This window comes from Coturnix japonica, chromosome 9 (assembly GCF_001577835.2).
Source record: "Coturnix japonica isolate 7356 chromosome 9, Coturnix japonica 2.1, whole genome shotgun sequence".
In the NCBI taxonomy this organism is placed as follows: domain Eukaryota; kingdom Metazoa; phylum Chordata; class Aves; order Galliformes; family Phasianidae; genus Coturnix; species Coturnix japonica.
Window position 1 is genome coordinate 3,987,645 of NC_029524.1, and position 17,697 is coordinate 4,005,341.

General features: G+C 46.7%; 1 protein-coding gene across 2 annotated transcripts; it reads left to right on the top strand.

The window, feature by feature from the left end:
- Positions 1-24: 24 nt before the first annotated feature.
- Positions 25-14,659, top strand: UBE2G2 (ubiquitin conjugating enzyme E2 G2). Of its 2 annotated transcripts, none has more exons than XM_015871230.2 (6): positions 25-153; positions 4,766-4,801; positions 4,897-4,942; positions 9,950-10,068; positions 11,060-11,200; positions 11,613-12,494. In XM_015871230.2, the coding sequence occupies exons 1-6, from the start codon at positions 111-113 to the stop codon at positions 11,648-11,650; spliced, it is 423 nt and encodes a 140-aa protein (XP_015726716.1). In that variant the 5' UTR covers positions 25-110; the 3' UTR covers positions 11,651-12,494. The 2 variants fall into 2 exon arrangements, with proteins under 2 accessions (XP_015726716.1, XP_015726715.1); XM_015871229.2 differs by lacking the exon at positions 11,613-12,494 and adding an exon at positions 12,796-14,659 and having other exon boundaries at positions 29-153.
- The last annotated feature ends 3,038 nt before the right edge of the window (positions 14,660-17,697 follow it).

The window sequence follows — 17,697 nt, forward strand, 5'->3', positions numbered from 1 at the left end:
CCCCCCCCCCCCTTTACCATAGAGGCGGAGTGCTAGCGCGCCCCCTATCTACTTCCTCCCCTCCAGCCCGCCCGGAAGCGGCGCGGGGCCGGGGCGCTGCGGGCCGCGCTATGGCGGGTACGGCGTTAAAGAGGCTGATGGCCGAGTATAAACGTGAGTAGCGGGGCGGGGCTGGGGACTATGGGGACGGCTGGGTGTGGGGCTGAGCGTGTTTGGGGTGGGGGTGGGGGGGCTCGGCCCAGAGCACAGGAGCTGAGCGGAGGCCTCGTGGCAGCTGCAGCTCATAGGGAGCAGATGGGCAGCGCTGAGCTCAGCTCGGTGTGACAGCGACAGGGCCCGAGGGAACGGCATGGAGCTGTGCTGGGGAGGGGGCACCGACAGGGTGTGACACAGCTCCGTGTACAGCTCCATGTACAGCTCCATGCACAGCTCCGTGTACAGCTCCATGCACAGCTCCATGCACAGCTCCGTGTACAGCTCCATGTACAGCTCCATGTACAGCTCCGTGCACAGCTCCGTGTACAGCTCCATGTACAGCTCCATGTACAGCTCCATGTACAGCTCCATGCACAGCTCCATGCACAGCTCCGTGTACAGCTCCATGCACAGCTCCATGTACAGCTCCATGCACAGCTCCATGCACAGCTCCATGTACAGCTCCATGCACACCTCCGTACACAGCTCCATGTACAGCTCCGTTGCACAGCTTCCGTGCCACAGCTCCGTGCACGCTCATGCACAGCTCGCATGGTACAGCTCCCATGCACAGCTCCATGTACAGCTCCATGTACAAGCTCCATGTACAGCTCCATGCAGCAGCTCCATGTACAGCTCCATGCACAGCTCCATGTACAGCTCCGTGTACAGCTCCGTGTACAGCTCCATGCACAGCTCCATGCACAGCTCCATGGCAGTGGGCACAACTTACTGACATCTGAACACAAAACCCAAAACGACTCAAAAAGATGGGAGCATTTAAATGCAACTTAATGAGGAATGGCCTCACAGAATCACAGAATGTCCCGGGTTGGAAGGGAGCTCAAGGATCATGTAGTTCCAACCCCCTGCCTGGCAGGGGGCCACCAAACATACACCTTTACTAGATCAGGTTGCCCAGGGCCCCGTCCAACCTGGTCTTGAACACCTCCAAGGATGGGGCATCCACAACCTCCCTGGGCAACCTGTTCCAGGGCCTAACCACTCTCCTAGTAAAGAACTTCCCCCTAACATCCAACCTAAATCTTCCCTCTTTTAACTTAAAACCATTTCCCCGTGTCCTGCTATTGTCAGCCCTTTCGAAGGGAGTAAACTCTTTGTGTAAAAGCTGGATGAGCTGTGGTTTGCAGACAGCAAGGCCGGGGGAGCCGCTGCTGCTCACACCCCGCCAGAGGGAGCCGGGAGTCTGGCTGGAGATGACTGGCTGCTCCATGCTCATTGCTCTGCAGGGATGTGGAGCGGGTTCTCACTTTGCTTTGGTGGATGGCTTCAGCCTGTACCAGACAGAGTATTTCTGGGTACGTGTTTTCAGACAAAACCCTATGCTCGATCTTGGGGCATCCTGCAGGGCATGAGCTCTAACCCATCTGATTCACCATTCACCATCTGACCTGCTGATGTAGTGTCCTTGTCACTGTGCTTTTCTCTGTTGTCATCCCAAAGCACTGACCTGAAAACCAGCCGTAGCAGGACTTGTCTCTGCTCCTGTCTGCTCTCCTGTGTAAGTCCCCTCTGTCCCTCAAATAGTTCTGCTACGTTATGGTTGGGAAGCTCCATGATCTTACTAAAATGCTATAGGCAAATGAATTGCTAAGAGAAAACTGATATTAACTAAATAACATTGAAAAGGATGTTACTTAATGCTACAGGCAGACATTGCGTGGATCTTCCTTGCATCGTGTCCTGATGCAGCATTTGACATGACCCGAGATAACATCTTGTTTACTATTCTCCTTTATACTTTCCCAACAGTAGTCGGATAGAGCGTTGTGAAAGGCAAAAGCAACACGCTGTGACTGAGGGCACAGTGCTCCTACAGACCTGAATTCCTGAAGTAAAGCAGAGCTTCCAGTTCTCCTGGTCACCTGCACGGCCCTGTGTTGTCTTCACGGCTGGTGTCGTGTATTTAGTGGGTGCTCTTGCCCAGCCTCACCACCAGACTGCCCAGCTCCTCCCTGGTGCTTCCCAGCAGGTTGCCAAGCTGCAGCCTTACAGAATTTGCTCTGCTCTCAGTTTTCTTCCTTCTTTCTTTCCTCTTCCCTCTGTGTGTTTCTGGTTGTGATGGAGATGTGTGGCAGTCGGTGCCTTTCTGGTGGTGACATTTTGTTTACCAGATTGCTGATTCTTACTTTTCCTTCTGGAGGATATATTTGTTAGAATCTAAATTTAGAATGTTTAATAGTATTAAAACCTAAAATTAACATCTCACTAGGAGCTTATGCTTGCAAGACTTAAGGAAACCTGCTGCTTCTGCCTTTACCATTTCCTTGCTGCATGCTCTTGAAGGTATCTTGTATGTTTTAAATCTAAAATGGGTTACTTGGGAAATACTCAGTTGAAGCTGTAGGTGCACAGAACGTGCAGTGTTTGGTCTCTTGTAGCTTACAGAAAAGCAAAGAGGGAACCGAGTAGTGGGTTGTTACTCTGTCAGGAATCAATAGGAGCAGCGCAGGGTTAAAAGCAGGAGGTGTGGATAAGGCAGGTCTGCATCACGCAGAGCAGCAGGGGTGGGGAAGTGAAATGGAAACGGAGGCGCTGAGCCCGTGTGCACCCAAATCTGTCCCATGTTTCCAGCAGAAGTGCTGCACTTTGGTTGTGCCAGCTTTTCCCTTTCATTTGGTCTCGGCTTAAAAGCAAAGCTTTAAAGCAAGGCTTAGCTCCTCTGCTGCAAGCTGGGACTCCATTGTGTTTGCATTTGGAAGCAAATCCCCTGTGTGCGGCACGACCGCCGTGCAAACCGAATGGGAAGCCTTGATGAGGATGCAAAGCTTCAACTGCTCCAAGTGCTCCCAGTGCTGAAGAGAGGCATTGTTCTGAGGCAGCTGGTGGGCTGCCCGCCATGGGCTGCTCCCACATGCGCTCGCCACATGTGCATGGCAGAGGACTTGCAGCCACCCAGGCTCCTGGGACACCCAACAGTGGCTCTGGTGGGGTGTGAATGCCCAGTGCCTTACCTGGCAGCCTCAGCTTTTCCTCAAGCCTTTCTGCTTTCTGGAGCCTTCCTTGCTCCAGGGATTTGCCTTGTGATTCCCAGCACCTGGCTTTGCTTGGAGAGCTGTACAGAACCCCTCAGCACAGCTACCAGCCCCTGTGTCCTGCCCCATCAGCACAGGGTCTGAAATGTAAGAGCTGCCTGGATTTTCAGGGGAAATTGTGGGAAATAGCAGAACTGTGGGGTCTTGTTTGTTTGTTTTCCCTTAAAGAAAGAGCCCTAAGGTGGGTCCAAATAGCTCCAGGAGCTCCCAGGTTTGGCATCTCCATCTGCCTAGAACTATCTAGAAGCAGAGCTGCTTCAAACCCACTGACAAGCTGGAAAAACCTGCTCTGTAATGTCCCTGTTCTCGTATTCAGGATATGTTCAGCCCTGGTACTGACCTCCAATCTGCTGCTCTTCTTTTGAACTTGGATCTGTGCTGAAGCTGATGGCAATCTGAGTGAGCCAGGGGGTTTTGTTATCTTTCCTGCCAGCATATCTCAATGGCTTTTGAATCCATCACCGCTTTGAGACAAGAATCTTTGTTCTGGTTTGTGCAGCGTTACCCACAGCTCTCGCTTACAGCCCAGCAGGAATTACATTAAGCCTCTCATTCAGCAGTTCATGACTTCTCATCTTCCCCACTGATGCGTTGCTGCTTGTTTTCAGGTAGCAGAACACATGTGGTGCTCTGTGGTTGCATGGTGCGAGTTGGTGGTAGAAGTTCACTGATGAATCGGGAATTGTATCTGTTTCCTACATGGAGCAAGGGTGGGTCGGTCAGATCATGCTGTGTGCAGCCACAGCTGTGCTCTTGGTCTCTTTCAGCTTGCACTTCCCAGGCCACATGGGGTGAGACGGTTTAGATCTGTAGAACAGAGACGCTTGTCATTATCTCTTTGCTTCTGCTCCTTCACCTTTTGGTATTGCTTTGGGTTTTGTGTGGACATGCTGTGAAGTCTAAGTCAGTGCAAAATAGGCTGTAGCAGTGCAACCTGTTTTCTCTTTGGGTTAAAGGGATTTTTTTTACCTTCCTTCCCAATTTCCTTCCACTGGGAAGACAAGTTTAGAGATCTTGAAAGAGCACAAGACCTCAGACAGTGTCCTTGTATCTAAAACAGAGAGAGATGGATGTGATGGGTGGACTGCTTGGCGGATGACAAGCTAGCACTCGAACTGTTGTGGTCAAAAGCCCCATGTCCATGTGATGTCCCTTGGGTCTGTTTTGGGACAGTGTGTGCTTGCAGCCCTGAAGGCCAACTGTATGCTGGGCTGCATTAAAAGCAGCATGGCCAGCAGGCTTTGGGGGCAGCATCTTCCTCTCTGCCCTTGTGAAGCCCCACCTGAAGCCCAGTGTTCAGCCCCTCACAGCAGGGAGGTGGAACTGCTACGTTATGGTGTTTAAGGTCCCTTCCAACCCAAACCATTCTATGGTTCTGCAATCATTTTACTTAGAAAACTGTCTTGCGTGGACCTTCTGGATGTCAAACCTTGCTCAGAAAAGCGAGGCCAGAAGATTCCTCTTGTGGTTTTCTCAGGCTGTGTTAACATCCCTTGTCTTTTTTTCTTTTACAGAACTGACCCTGAACCCACCAGAAGGGATAGTAGCAGGTGAGTTGCTGGGTGGCTCGTGCACTGTGAAATTGGAGCCTTACTTTCTGGCAGCTCTGAGCATCATTTCATGTTTTTTTTTTTCTTCCTCATAGGTCCTATGAATGAAGAAAACTTCTTTGAGTGGGAAGCTCTGATTATGTGAGTCAATATTGTCTCTTTGTCTGAAAACAACACTTGTACTCTCTGAGTATTTTCTGGGAGGACAAGGGTATTGAAAAGAAGCCTGCCTAGTTTTGCATTATATTGACTTTGGCCCATCTCTGGTTGGAAACCTCTTTTCTGATCCAAACTAGAAAGTATATTTGGAATTTAAACAGTGTGACGGGGCAGCTTAAGTGATGATTTGTCATGCAGGTGTCCTAATAAGAAACACTTGGCATGCATAACTTGCAGATTTTACAAGAGTCATCATTTGGGCTCCACTGGTTATATTGTGTGTATAAACACTGCAGGAAACCATAAATTACTTGTAGATCACACAAACATTGCTCAACTGCAAATACAGGACAGGTTTCCTCAAGTTCTAAGGGGAGCAAAATGGTCAGATAGACCATCAGTGATAGGAGAAAAAAAAATCAGTGTCTAAAATTAGTTTCCTTACTATTCAACTTACCTGTAGGAAAATTGAAAGAGAATTGATATGAGATAGCATTGAAATTAAAAAACAAGCAACGGCAAAACAACACTTTAAAAATCTTTTACAATTCTTTGTTTCGTGGAGCAGCTGCTCTTGACAAGGTGTTGGGTGTGGTGGTTCCTTACAGAACCCTGCTGCTGCTGAATAGCTCTGATCACTCTCTGCTGTGTTTTGGGGATGACAGACTTCTCCCAAAGCTGTGTGCTCCTTCTGCTCCTGAGCTGATGGGTCCAGTTGCTCACAGCTGAAATTACCTTGAAAAGACAAGGTCTTAACCCAGCAGCTTTCAGGTCTTTCTCTCTCACTTCTACTACGTTACTCATGCTGTCTGTAACCTTCTTTGGGGGACTTTGGGTGCGTGGTGATTTTTACAAGATAAAAGTTCTTCAGAGTTGTTGGAGGGGAAGGAACAGGTCTGACAATTTGCACGCATAACAACAAGATGAGGAAGTTCCAGTCCTGCAGCTGATAACCTGTTGGTAGGGCTAATCCACTTTCTTCTGCATTTCTTGTGCTCTTTAGTAAGAGTTCCTGACTGGGGCTGGGCACAGGTCAGGCTCCTTGTTCTTCATGACCCTTTGGAGTGTGTTGTCCAAGAGTGGAAAAGCATCTGGCACACAAACAATGCCATTCCTATCAAGCTGTAGTGTATCACCTCTTCTGTATGAGCTGTGTGGGTGATCCTGCTTTCTTGCAAGCTTGAGGCTCTAAGTTATTTTAATCCTTGGTAGATAGATTTGGATTACCACTGCTTGTTTGTGAGTTGACACAGGGCTGGTTGCAGCAAGACATCCTGTGATGAGCAGGTTGCACTTCCTGGCAGCTCAGTCCCCTGAAGATAAACACCAGCCATGGAGTGAGGTAGATGACTACAATCAGAACCTGTTGCCTTAGGCAACCATGGAATCCTACTTTTCCTTCTGTAAGTGGGACAGTTACCACATTTCTCAAACATGCGTTTTCTGCTAACTCAGAAAGCTGTGCCTTGCTTCGTGTTTAGAAACTCCAGAGGATTTATTGCTCGTCTTGGAATGTGGAAGGAAATTCCTGTCCATCACTACTTTCTAGTAACAGAGATTTTGTGGTTGATGACAGCATTCATGGGGGACATGCAGAATACTTTGCATTCACTGCCTAGAAAATACCTTTTTCTGATGTTTCCCCTAACAAATCCTTAAACAGCGGAGGATCTGCTTGCAGACTTGAAAGCCCTTTAAAGTGCTGAGTGTTGAGCTTCAGGTCTTTGTCGGCGCTAAATGAGAGGCGGAGGTGCTTTTAGTTTCTGAATTGTGTGTGTGTCATAATAAAATTATACTTTAAGATCTGTTAAATCGTGAAGCTGTGGTACAATAGAAACATGTTTATCCTAAGCAGGTTGGGTTACTTTAATCTCTTTACAAAACCCTATTGGTAAACATGTTTGAGTACATTTGGAAAGCCAGCTACACGACTTGTTTATGTTTGTGATAATCTTCTCGAGTGTTTTGTAATCTCAAATGTGCTGTGTGAGACTGTGGGATTGAAAGAAGTGCAGATGAGGTGATTAAAGTAAGGTTGACTTGCATTGGAGAGGGATGAAATGCACAACGTAGATAAGTGCTGTAGTAATGAAAAAAGAACAGAATATTATTCTTCTCTCCGTGCACTTTCTAGAAAGCTGGAGTACATCATTGCAAACAGAACTGAAGAAAAAGAGACTTAAGAGAGGAAAATTCATTGCCCATTTCTCTATCTGGAGGTGGGCTGGTTGATGGTACACAGTCTGCTGTGGAACTTGGCCCAGAGATTACTTTAAAAGGCTGTTTTTATATATAATAACAATACTAGTTTGTATTCATGATGTTCTTGCCTGCAGCAGCAGTGCTGGATAAATGCTGAGCATAAGTGTTCTGCATTGACATGATTGAATGATAGGATGGTTCTTATGCTTATGGATTAGAGCTGTAGGTTGAAATACAAGGTGGTAATTTTTCTGAATAGTGAAAGCTTACAGCCTGGTTTAAAGTGTGCCCTTCTGATAAGGCATCAAACAGTAGCTGACTTGGAGTATTTACAAAAGTAAAACCTTTGCAGCCAGGTACCTCATTTCTGGTGATAAATAGCCCCAGCACGTGGATGGAGTTTATCAGCTCAATGCCTTGACACTGCGTGAGGTCTGACAGGCTGTGTTATGTTATGCAAGCTCATGAATTTAACGTTTCAAGACCAAGTTTTGTCCTCTAGCATGGAATTCCCCTCTGCAGCATCTGATGACTGTGGGGTTTCATCTTTTTCCACCCTCTTTTTACAAACGAGAAACCACTTACAAATGTACTTGAAGCCATGGCTATGGCATTAATTGCCATTATCACTTCACTTTTCCCTACTGTTTTGTCAGACGCTACCCTTGTTTTTTTTCCCCTTGCCCAAGCAACATTAAGCTCACAAAGTTTAGAATCTTCATATAATGTCTTGTATCACAGTAATTATTCCTAACATGATTTTGCTTTGCTTTGGATTCAGCACAGTTACATTTAGCACAGGTGCTGCAGGAATAATACAGCTTTTCGTTAACTTCTGGAATTCATATCGATGTCTTTGCCATAGCTGCTGGGAACAAGACAGGATGGGAAAGAAACAAATGTGGAGGATAAGGAAGGCTGCTTAGGTCACAGTGCACAGTGACTGAGTCAGATGTAAGGCAGTTGGTTACAAGTTCCCCCTGATCCTAGCTGAGCATTGCTCTTGGTTACTGCTGCATTTCAGTGCCTTGTGTGACTACAGAAGTGCAGAATGCTTAGATTGGAAGTGGCCTTTAGGATCATACAGTTCCAGCCCTTTGTCCTCCCACTAGATCAGACTGTCCAAAGCCCCATCCAGCCTGGCCACACCAAGAGTAATACAGAAGAAGTGCTATGGCAGCTGACTAGATGCTGATTTTCATGCTACAGAATGGTAGAAATAGAGCTTTGTGATCCTTGAGACTGAAGAGGACTAAAGGGAAGTAAATGTTCATTACCTACAGAGCAGGTGGTGTGACTGCAGAGTGCCACGCTCTTTGCCTTGCTGGCCCTGCTGATAATCCTTTTAGAACTGAAAGCAATAAGTTTAACCACTGTGATCTTCAGAATGTTTTGTAGTTGCGAACGCTGTCTTGGATTAACTTTAATAATTTCTTTGAAGTTGACCCTGGCAGCAATGAATGGCTGAAACAAAAGCAGTACGTTCTCTTAATGCGGGGCCTAAAATGGAGCGTGTTGGGTTAACGTATTTGACAGAAGAGCCCTTAAGGCTGTGTGTTTGCTCTCAGAACAGAAGACACCCACCAGCTTTTTAATGCGTGTATGTACATACCCTTAGAAGTTCAACAATAAGCCTTGAAAATGCAGCTGGAATTAAAATCCTTGTGAAAAAATGCATTCAGTTCACCCTCAGATGTGAATATTGAATCCTGACTAAATTTAAGGCAAAGACCAGCAAGGGAGCATACAGGGTTGAGATGTTTTATGTAGCTGCATTTCTCTAATCTCACTTTGTGTCAATATCCCAGTTTAAAGTGCTTAGATCTTGTGTTTATCTGCCAGCCAAACCTTCTGAATTGCAGAGTTTAAGAGTGACCCTCTGTAGGGCTTCTGAGGCAATAGAATCCTTGTTTCAAATGCTCTCTAATAAAGACACGAGATTTCCTTAGCTGAGATGTTAAGTGATGAAGCCTGTTTTCTGATCTTTCTAATCAGGGGAGATGGAGTTTGTTTTATGACTTCCAGGTGGTTCATCTAGTTGGAATAAATCACATGAAACAAACTCTTTTGCTATACCTTCCAAAAACGTTTTGTGCAGAGAGGATAAAATAGTTGTCTTTGTACGCTCACATTATCACGCTTTGAACTAGATGCTGAACACAAGAAGGAAATGTTTCTGCAGGAACCTTGATGAAGTTATTTATTCTCTGTGTATGTTCGAGGGAGGGGGAGCTGAATGCCTGAGGTCTGCAAAGCAGCCGGGCTGTCCTGCATCTGGCAGTTATAGTCCCTGGGCTGCATTTTATGTTCACAAAACATGGTGTGGTTGCACTCGATACTGGCAGTTTGAATCCTCCGAGGTTTTATAAGCTATTTTTGAGCTGCAGCATTTGACATCTCTGTCTCTGCAGCCTAACAGCATCTTCAAAGACGCGGGAGTCCCACACCTGCCTCTGCCTTCTCTTGACGTGCAGACACTCAAATCCTGGAACATGCCTTGGAGCCAGATACTCCAATTATAGCCAGACACACCCTGCTAATTAAGCCGTGTTGTGACCTTCCTAGTAATTTAGTGTGCAAGCTTTGATATTTTTTTTTATTTTTTCCCCCCATTCCCTCCCAAACCCCATATTTGGATTTAAGTTTATGAGGTGTGGGCTGAAAGCATTTTAACTCTTGGTATTCTGGAGTAGATGATACAACCCAAACCTAAGATGTCTCATTAGACGAGAAGCTGGTGAAAGAAATATATATAACTCATGTGAATCTCTTTTTATCTCTTTCTAGGGGTCCTGAAGATACCTGTTTCGAATATGGGGTTTTCCCTGCTATTTTGAGCTTCCCACTTGACTATCCACTAAGTCCTCCAAAGATGAGGTTCACGTGTGAGATGTTCCATCCAAACAGTGAGTCTGATGCATGGGGAGTGGGGGGCTTTTACACCATAAACAAGCAGCTTCTGTATAGAAAGAGCAGGCATCCTGACCCAGGGATGAGTGATGCTCTCCCTGTCCATTCAGTAGGTGTTTGCGGCTCCACATCAGTGCTGCTCTTCGCTAGGGTCATTCTCTCTTTGTCACATGAATCCTTATATACCTTATGATGTTAAACAGCCCAGTAGATTCCAACAATTCCACTGCCTTGAAGATCATTCCAGGAATACTTGTAGCTACTGCACAAACAGTTGAAAGGTAAATGTTTTGTACACGATGTAAGATTTAGTGAAACAATATGGACTCTTTCCAGTGTTGCTCTGTGGTCTGTATTTAAGTAGTTTTGTGTTATTTTAACTAGTGAAAATGTATTCATCTTGACCAAAGTTTGGGTGCAGTTTTATTTGGCAGCATGGCTTTTTTTCCCTTTAAACAGAGGCCTGATGTTTCTGAAGTCCAGGGTGCTCTGTCCATGCAGCTGGCACAAAGAGTACAACTTTTTGCTCTGGACTGATAAAAACCTTAAAGCTTTTTTTCACAGCCCCAAGCTGGAGTCAGTCCTGGCATTTGCTGTAAAACTGTTAATACATCTACCAAATCAGCATTGATAGTGATGAAATTGCTGTCATCACCCAGATTTGATGAGCTGGACCCCGGTTTGAGGCTGTTAGACCTCTGCCACTTGAGAACAATAAGCAGCAGACACTGCCCTGCTGCTTAGGGTTTCCTTATTATTTCCTTGGTTGCTGAGTGATCTGAGTGCACCCAGCAGGCTTTCCTTGACGAAGATGATTTGTACATTTGTTTAACAGAAGTTCTTGCTAGATTTTTGTCTTCTGGGTTTTTAGCAAAAGGAAATTTTAAACTGGGTTTATGTCAGTCGTATGAAGGCAAAGTCCAAAAGATCTAGATGGGCCAAGTGTTTCCTTGGAGTAATAGTCAGTCTCCTGTACTTCTTGCACAGTTTACCCAGATGGGAGAGTTTGCATCTCTATTCTTCACGCTCCTGGGGATGATCCCATGGGATACGAGAGCAGCGCTGAGCGGTGGAGTCCTGTGCAGAGTGTGGAGAAGATCCTCTTGTCTGTTGTTAGCATGCTGGCAGGTAAGGGCTGGGCTTTTATTAGCAAGAACTAATAGCAATAGTAGCATCTGCTTGATACATACGTGAAGCTTCTACTTGTATTTTCACACTTAAGCAGCAATCAGAGTATTAAAGCCCTCATGTTTATTTATCAATAAACCAATTTTCTTAAAATAATGGGAAAAAAAATCTGAATTTTTAAATGGGTGCTTCCAGCTTTCTGACAACTGCACTGTGTTCCTTCTGGTCAGCAGCAGCCAGATATGGGGTGACGATCAGGCAATGGGTCCTGAAGTTCAGCTGCTCCTACATAAAGCAGAAATGGATTTGGCTTTAGCAGCTGAAGGGAGTTATAAGGCAGATAAATCAGTATGCTAGATAGGAGTCCATGCCATCTATTCGCCAACCAGTTCCCTTGTTTTCTGTTTGGCAGCCTGGGAAATGTACCCCTTTCTGCCATCTCTGATATAAAGGAAGCCTTCTTGTGGTGAAAACAGTCAGCGTAACTTCTTACTTTAAATCCTGCAAGAACTGTGGATCAGATCTCTCGTGCACATCTTCCTGACAGATGGATCTTTTCCGTGTTGTGGACTGTGCTGTTGAACTGCCTGAAAAGGCAGAAGCGCATCCCCAAGAATCATTTTGAAGTGATGAAAGTTTAGGTTTTAGAAGCAGCAAAGCTGATCAAAGAGCACTGAAAAGATTCTTACCTATGACTGCGTCAGCTTCAAAATGGCAACCTGCTGATGGAATCTGTCCAGAGACCAGAGCCTCATTGCTCTCCCTGTGCCCTCCATGATCATGGCTTGTTGTACAACCTTACCTAGACTGCTCTACTGGGGAATCATCTGGTCTCTCTTCTTCTCTAATCCTGTTTTCCCCATGGCTTTGGAGGAATTAGTATAAAACATCATCTTCTTCCAGGCTGCTGGCGAACTCTCAGCTGTGGATCTGCCAATAGAGCAAACCTGAGTTTACTAAACAGGGTGTCCTGTGCATCTGTTCTAATTGCTGGGCTTTAAGAGTCAGCAGCATTGTATTGAGAGAAACATGAACATAAAGTGTCTGCCATGAACTGAGTTGTGTATTTGGACCAGAATGTGTAGCAGAATTAGTAGAATATGTTCTTAGTGGCTTGTATAATCCTATGACAGTTGTCCTGCTGCATGCTGACCATGAACCTGGAAAATCCCATGCCTCAGCTTACCTCTATACAAAAAGAAGTGTTGAAGTTGCAGGGTCTTATTGTACTTTGTAAAGCACTTTGAAATCCTCAGATGAAAGATATTGCAGAAATGAAAGCATTTAATGACGAGTTGTTGTGTTTTTTGGTTTGTTTTTAATAGAACAAACCATCCAAAAGATGGGCAGAGCCTGTTTGGGTGGCCTGCTTTGTGAGGCTTTGTGTTTGTGAAGCCACAGAACCAGAACAAATACGTAGCAGAGAGCACTGTGCAGTTTTACATACGTTTGACAGCACAAACAGGGGAAGTATATACAGGGGAAGTATACCAGAGCCACGGGGAAGTGACAGTGCAGAGACGCTGCTGAAGAAATGAGCCGATGTTGCTCAGTCCCCTGCATGCACACAGACCTTTCCATCTCTTTCGTTTCAGAGCCAAACGATGAAAGCGGAGCCAATGTAGATGCCTCCAAGATGTGGCGAGAAGACAGAGAACAGTTTAACAGAATTGCCAAGCAGATTGTGCAGAAGTCACTTGGACTTTAAGCTCACAAAAAGACTGAAGTGTTTTGTATTTCTCTCCACCTGAAAAAGAGCAGTGCTCAGTGCTGGTACCAAAAAGGAAAACTTTGCTAAACTATCGATCTAGTTCTTATCCTTTGTTATTTATTTACCATCTCTTTTCTGCTTCCGCTGCTGCACAGAAGCCTCTAGTTTACTCACTGAATCGTATGGGGAAGGGATTTATTGCTAGGGAAAATAATGGGAGCAATGCTGTTTCAAAGGCTCTTTGTTGCTACCTCACTTCATGGTATGGAAAGCTTGGAGACTTTGCAATCTGCAGCCTGCTTCTGTCAATCTGCTATTGGAGAACAGCCCTGAGTTAGATCTCCTGCTGGAGGAATTAGATTTACATCGGTATAGGTAGCATTGCATTGGGAACACCAGTAGACAGAAAATAGTTATCAGTCTTATTATACCAGCTAAGTTAAGGACAGTGTTTGCAGTCAGAACCGATCTGAAGACTGGTTAACCAGAGAAAGTTATAAGACAGGGTTTTAGCCAGAATGGTTTAACATAGGAAGTGATTCAGCACCGTGTAACTTGAAGATCCATGTGGTCATTGCTAGCAGCTGGCTGGTACTCCTGCATTACACTGTGAATTTGTACTGAGCCTTTGAGTTAGGGTTTGCTTGGAAGAAAGCCCAAGAACTGCTTTACTGCTCCCTAAAGACATTCAGTGTAAGCTTTACATTCAATTGGAGGTGCAAGATGTAAAGGCTGGGTTCTTAAATACGTGGGTCAGGTTCACTATGAGCCCTAGGTATGTCATCTGCAGCCTGAAAATGCAGTGAGGTTGTTCCTGCTCCATGGGGAATGTAAGATATCTCTGCAGTTACGTCAGCTCTTCTCTCCTGTAGCCATTTGGATGCTCAGAAAATGAAGCATTGCTGGCCTGTACCATCACAGCCCAGGTCACCCAGTTTTCAGATGAAGGAGCCTTTGCCACCAATGGGTTTTGTAATATGGGCTGTAACGCTTCTTTATGCTGAATGCTATAAGTAGGAGTCACTCGGCTGTGTTCTCTGGATGGTAAGATGCTTATTTAAAATGGCAGAGCACTGTAGGCCACTTCTGGTGGCTGGAGATGACAATCTGCAGTGCTTTGTGAAGCTGCTAAGGAGCTGCTGGTGACCTTTGTGCTTTGCAAGTGAGTCTATTGTTTTTCTAGGAGCAGCTTGGGAGTGGAAGGAGCTGTGCTGTGCAGAAAGCTTTACAGAGGAGATTGTGTGCATGTGTGTGTGTTGAACTTGTCAGTATTTCCATCATGCTGCACATGCTGCTTAGTCACAGGCTGCAGATTGGTGGGTGCCACCTTTCTCATCTTTGAATTCGGAGCTTGTATTGCTTGTATTCCCTGTGGAAGTAATTCCTGTCACTTTGGTGGGTGGGTGTGAAGGGGACCCAGCTTAGCATGGGAGCAGAGATGACAAGATAGTATTGTACCTAACTAGTATTTCAAGGCGTACAGGAAAACGTAGCATCTGTATGCAAAATAAGGGTGGTTTGGGGGGTTGTAATATATGAAGCATAGCTCCTGCAATTACCTCAGCTGCTGTTGGAGAGCTGTGTGCACCGCAGAGCAAACACTACGTTCAGCAGACGTGGCAAAGTGGGGCTCTTTTGAAGTGCGGAGTATTTCATTCACGTGTGTTTGCTCATTATTTTATGGTGGGATTTAGTCTGTATTCTGAAAATAAAGTGATTATATATATTTTTTCCTTTCATAAAAGTAATCAAATGTATTTCAGTAAGTGCTTTTAAGGGGGAAACAGCCGGTCAAGAGTCCAGTTTCATTGTGGGCCAACGGAGTGGAAGAGTTTGTGGTGATGCAAGTAAAACACTGGGGATGCTTTAGAGATCTGGAAGACTTGATGCAGTTGTTGGGGCTTTCCAGGCGAGTATCTTGTTGTGATGGCAATCAGTTGATATTTCAAAGAAAACACTAAAAATCTGGCAATCAGCAGATGTGACTCAGTTTGCCTCTAACAAAAGTTTTGTGGTGATCTAAGGCTCTGGGCTTAGGAACGTCTTGTTGTGGCAACAGGTGAATCATGAGCTGCTGTGTATTGTTCCGAGTGCGCCGATACCAGATGGCAGATTGGAGAAGGACAATTAGTTGGAGATTCTCAGGAGGAATTGGACAGTGCCCCCAAATCAGAGCTCAGCACAGCTGGCACTGAGAGTTTCCATGCTCAGGCAGTTCTTTGTGGCTGGGGAACACCCCGGCCTTCCTGCTTGTAAAGCTGCCACTTGGATGCTGCAATAGCCTGCCCTGAAAGCTTAATCCTCTCCTTGAAAGAGTACTCACGCTAACAAGGTGTGTAATGGTAGCCAGTAGCAATAATTTTCTAAGCCGTTGCCTTTTTTCTGCCTGAAACAGTTACTATAAAACACATTCCTTGGGGAGTGTCAGGATGCTACAGGTGTTACGCATGCAAGCAAAGCATTAAAGGTTTAAAAAAAGGCACAAAACCTCTTTCTGTGGGTTATATTTGCCTTAGGCTTATATCTAGCTACCTATATATAAAGGCTTCAACAGAGCTGTACAAATGCAGGCAGTGTCTTTTCGAGAGCCTTTGTGTATACGTCCGTATACATGGCGTGTGCTTTTTTTGCTTCTTGGCAAAGGGAGCAGTGTCAGAACACACACAGTGGGATGCACGCCATTCAGTAATTGTGCTGTGTGTGTGTGTGTGCGTGCACGCCGTTCTTTGAAAGTGCAAACTGCTGCGGGAGAGGCGTTGGAACCACATGAAAGAGCTGCAGCTCCGGGGCAGAGCAATCAAGAGGGTGCTCTCCTGCTTTATTTTTTGGGGCTGGATGTGAATGGAAGGAAGGCAGTGTGTGCTGCATTCAGGATGCAGCTCTGCATCTCTGGAAGGTTCTTGCTTCCCTCTGACTTGTGTTGTGTCTTGGGAAGGATGCTGTGTATCTTCTGCCAGTGTGAGAGCAGAGAGACACAGCCACCTGCAGCCTGGACTCTGCTGGAGATCAGAGGAGCACAGTGCACATATTTGTTATTTCACTGTATTTAAGATGCAAACTATGCAACAAGACCTCTAAATACTAAGTGCTTTTTACCCTCATGGAGCAGTTTAACGTGTGGGTAGACTTGCTGGGCATTGCATCGTATTGTTCTGAGTACAGGCTGTGGCTGACGGGCCGATGGGATGAAGGTGCTCAGCACTGAATCCATCACCACTACCTGAATCAGGTGACATGATTAGTGCTGACTCAGTTCCATACTGGGACCGGCTTTTGAAAGCAGCTCACACCCTGGGATGGAACTGCAGCAGCAGCAGCGCAGATTATGGGGTATGTTAATATATAATTAATGGTAATGATACGGACGGTGGGTTATTACAGGGTAGCTGCCGTGCGTGAGCTCCAGCCTCCCCTTGCTACACAGAACCGGGCACCTGTGGGCTGAGAGGCTGGGGGCTGCAGGAGGTGGGTTCAAAGCAGCAGGCTGCAAGATGCGGCATGCCGGGGGGTGTGGGGCACCCACGCTCTTGGATGCTGGGCCGGGTGCTGGCAGTCTCTCCACCCACGGCCAGGTTAGCTGTCTGCCCCAAAGCAGGTATTTTTTTTTCCCCATGCCAAAACAATTTGGCAAATTGCAGCCCAAATTTGGGCTGGCAATGACAACAGCTTCTGGTGGGTGAAATCTCATGCGGGGGCAAGGCTTGCACCGCTCTCAGGTTGTCCAGGATTGGGTGTTTCTCTCAGGAGGCTCCTGGTCCTGGTGGTACAGCCAAGCCACAGGAGGCCCTGCAGAATCTGCATTGCATGTGGGGGGTTGGCTGCTGTGGGATGGCCCAGTAGTGTTTCTCTATCAGGCCAGCTCAGGACCAGTGGGTTAGTGCCCACTTTCCCTGCCAGGCCCCCAGATGTTGTGCTGACCAAGGCTGAAGAACAGGTGTTTTCCACCCTGTCTGGTGGGAGAGGCAATGGGGAGTTGTTTTGCCTTTGGCCATAACCTGCTTTGACATGGGATCTTCCACCTGGGCACGCCTGGGGTGGGAGTGCATGTGTTCTGAGGTGCCCATCCCTTGCAGCTCTGCTTGGGATAGGGTTGACCATCACAGGGTGGTGGGGCTCAGCCCCTCGGTGCCTACTGTGCCCCCTTTCCACCTCCTGGCTCCAATGCTTTCACCATCTGCTCCCAGCCGCCTCCTGCTTGTTCCTCAGAGCTCACACTTGAAAGGTGGAGCTGGCTGAGTGCTGGACGTGGAAGGACTGTAATTTGGCTGTGTTCAGGGCAGGAACTAGAGCCTGCTGCTCACACCAGCCCTGCCTCTGCCTCCCATGCCCAGCAGCAGCCCTGTGCTTGCAGTGTGCAGCCACACCAGCACCGAGGCTGCTCTCCTGATGCAGAAGGGAAGCAAGAGCCAGTCTCACTGTGCTGACCTTCTCTTCTTCCTCCTTTTCTCCCCTATTCTGCAGGCAGAGTGGCTTGACTGGCCCCAGCCCTTTGGTTTCATGCTCAGCTCCATGAGCAGGTTGGGATGGGGATGGAAGCTGCCATCAGTGCAGCTCCAAGCGCAGCAGGGCCTCTGTGTGGCCAGCATCTCTGGGCAGCAGCGGAACCAGCCCTGAGAACGTCTGCAGAAACAATAGCAATTGTTCTCTTTCTTTGTTCCCTTCCCTCCCCCGGATGCTGCGGAAGAAGGAGCTGTGCTGTGCGGGTGGGCAGAGTGCGCTGCCCCTGCACTGTGCTGCCCTCAGCCTTCTTCCAAGAAGTGTGTTTGTATGTCGGGCAGTGCCTCAG

Bases quoted from the DNA above. Each gene is read 5' to 3' on its own strand.
- UBE2G2 (XM_015871229.2), top strand. From the start codon at position 111: ATGGCGGGTACGGCGTTAAAGAGGCTGATGGCCGAGTATAAAC. The intron at 4,802-4,896 runs GTGAGTTGCTGG...TCTTCCTCATAG, and splicing joins ACCAGAAGGGATAGTAGCAG to GTCCTATGAATGAAGAAAAC. The intron at 4,943-9,949 runs GTGAGTCAATAT...ATCTCTTTCTAG, and splicing joins GAGTGGGAAGCTCTGATTAT to GGGTCCTGAAGATACCTGTT.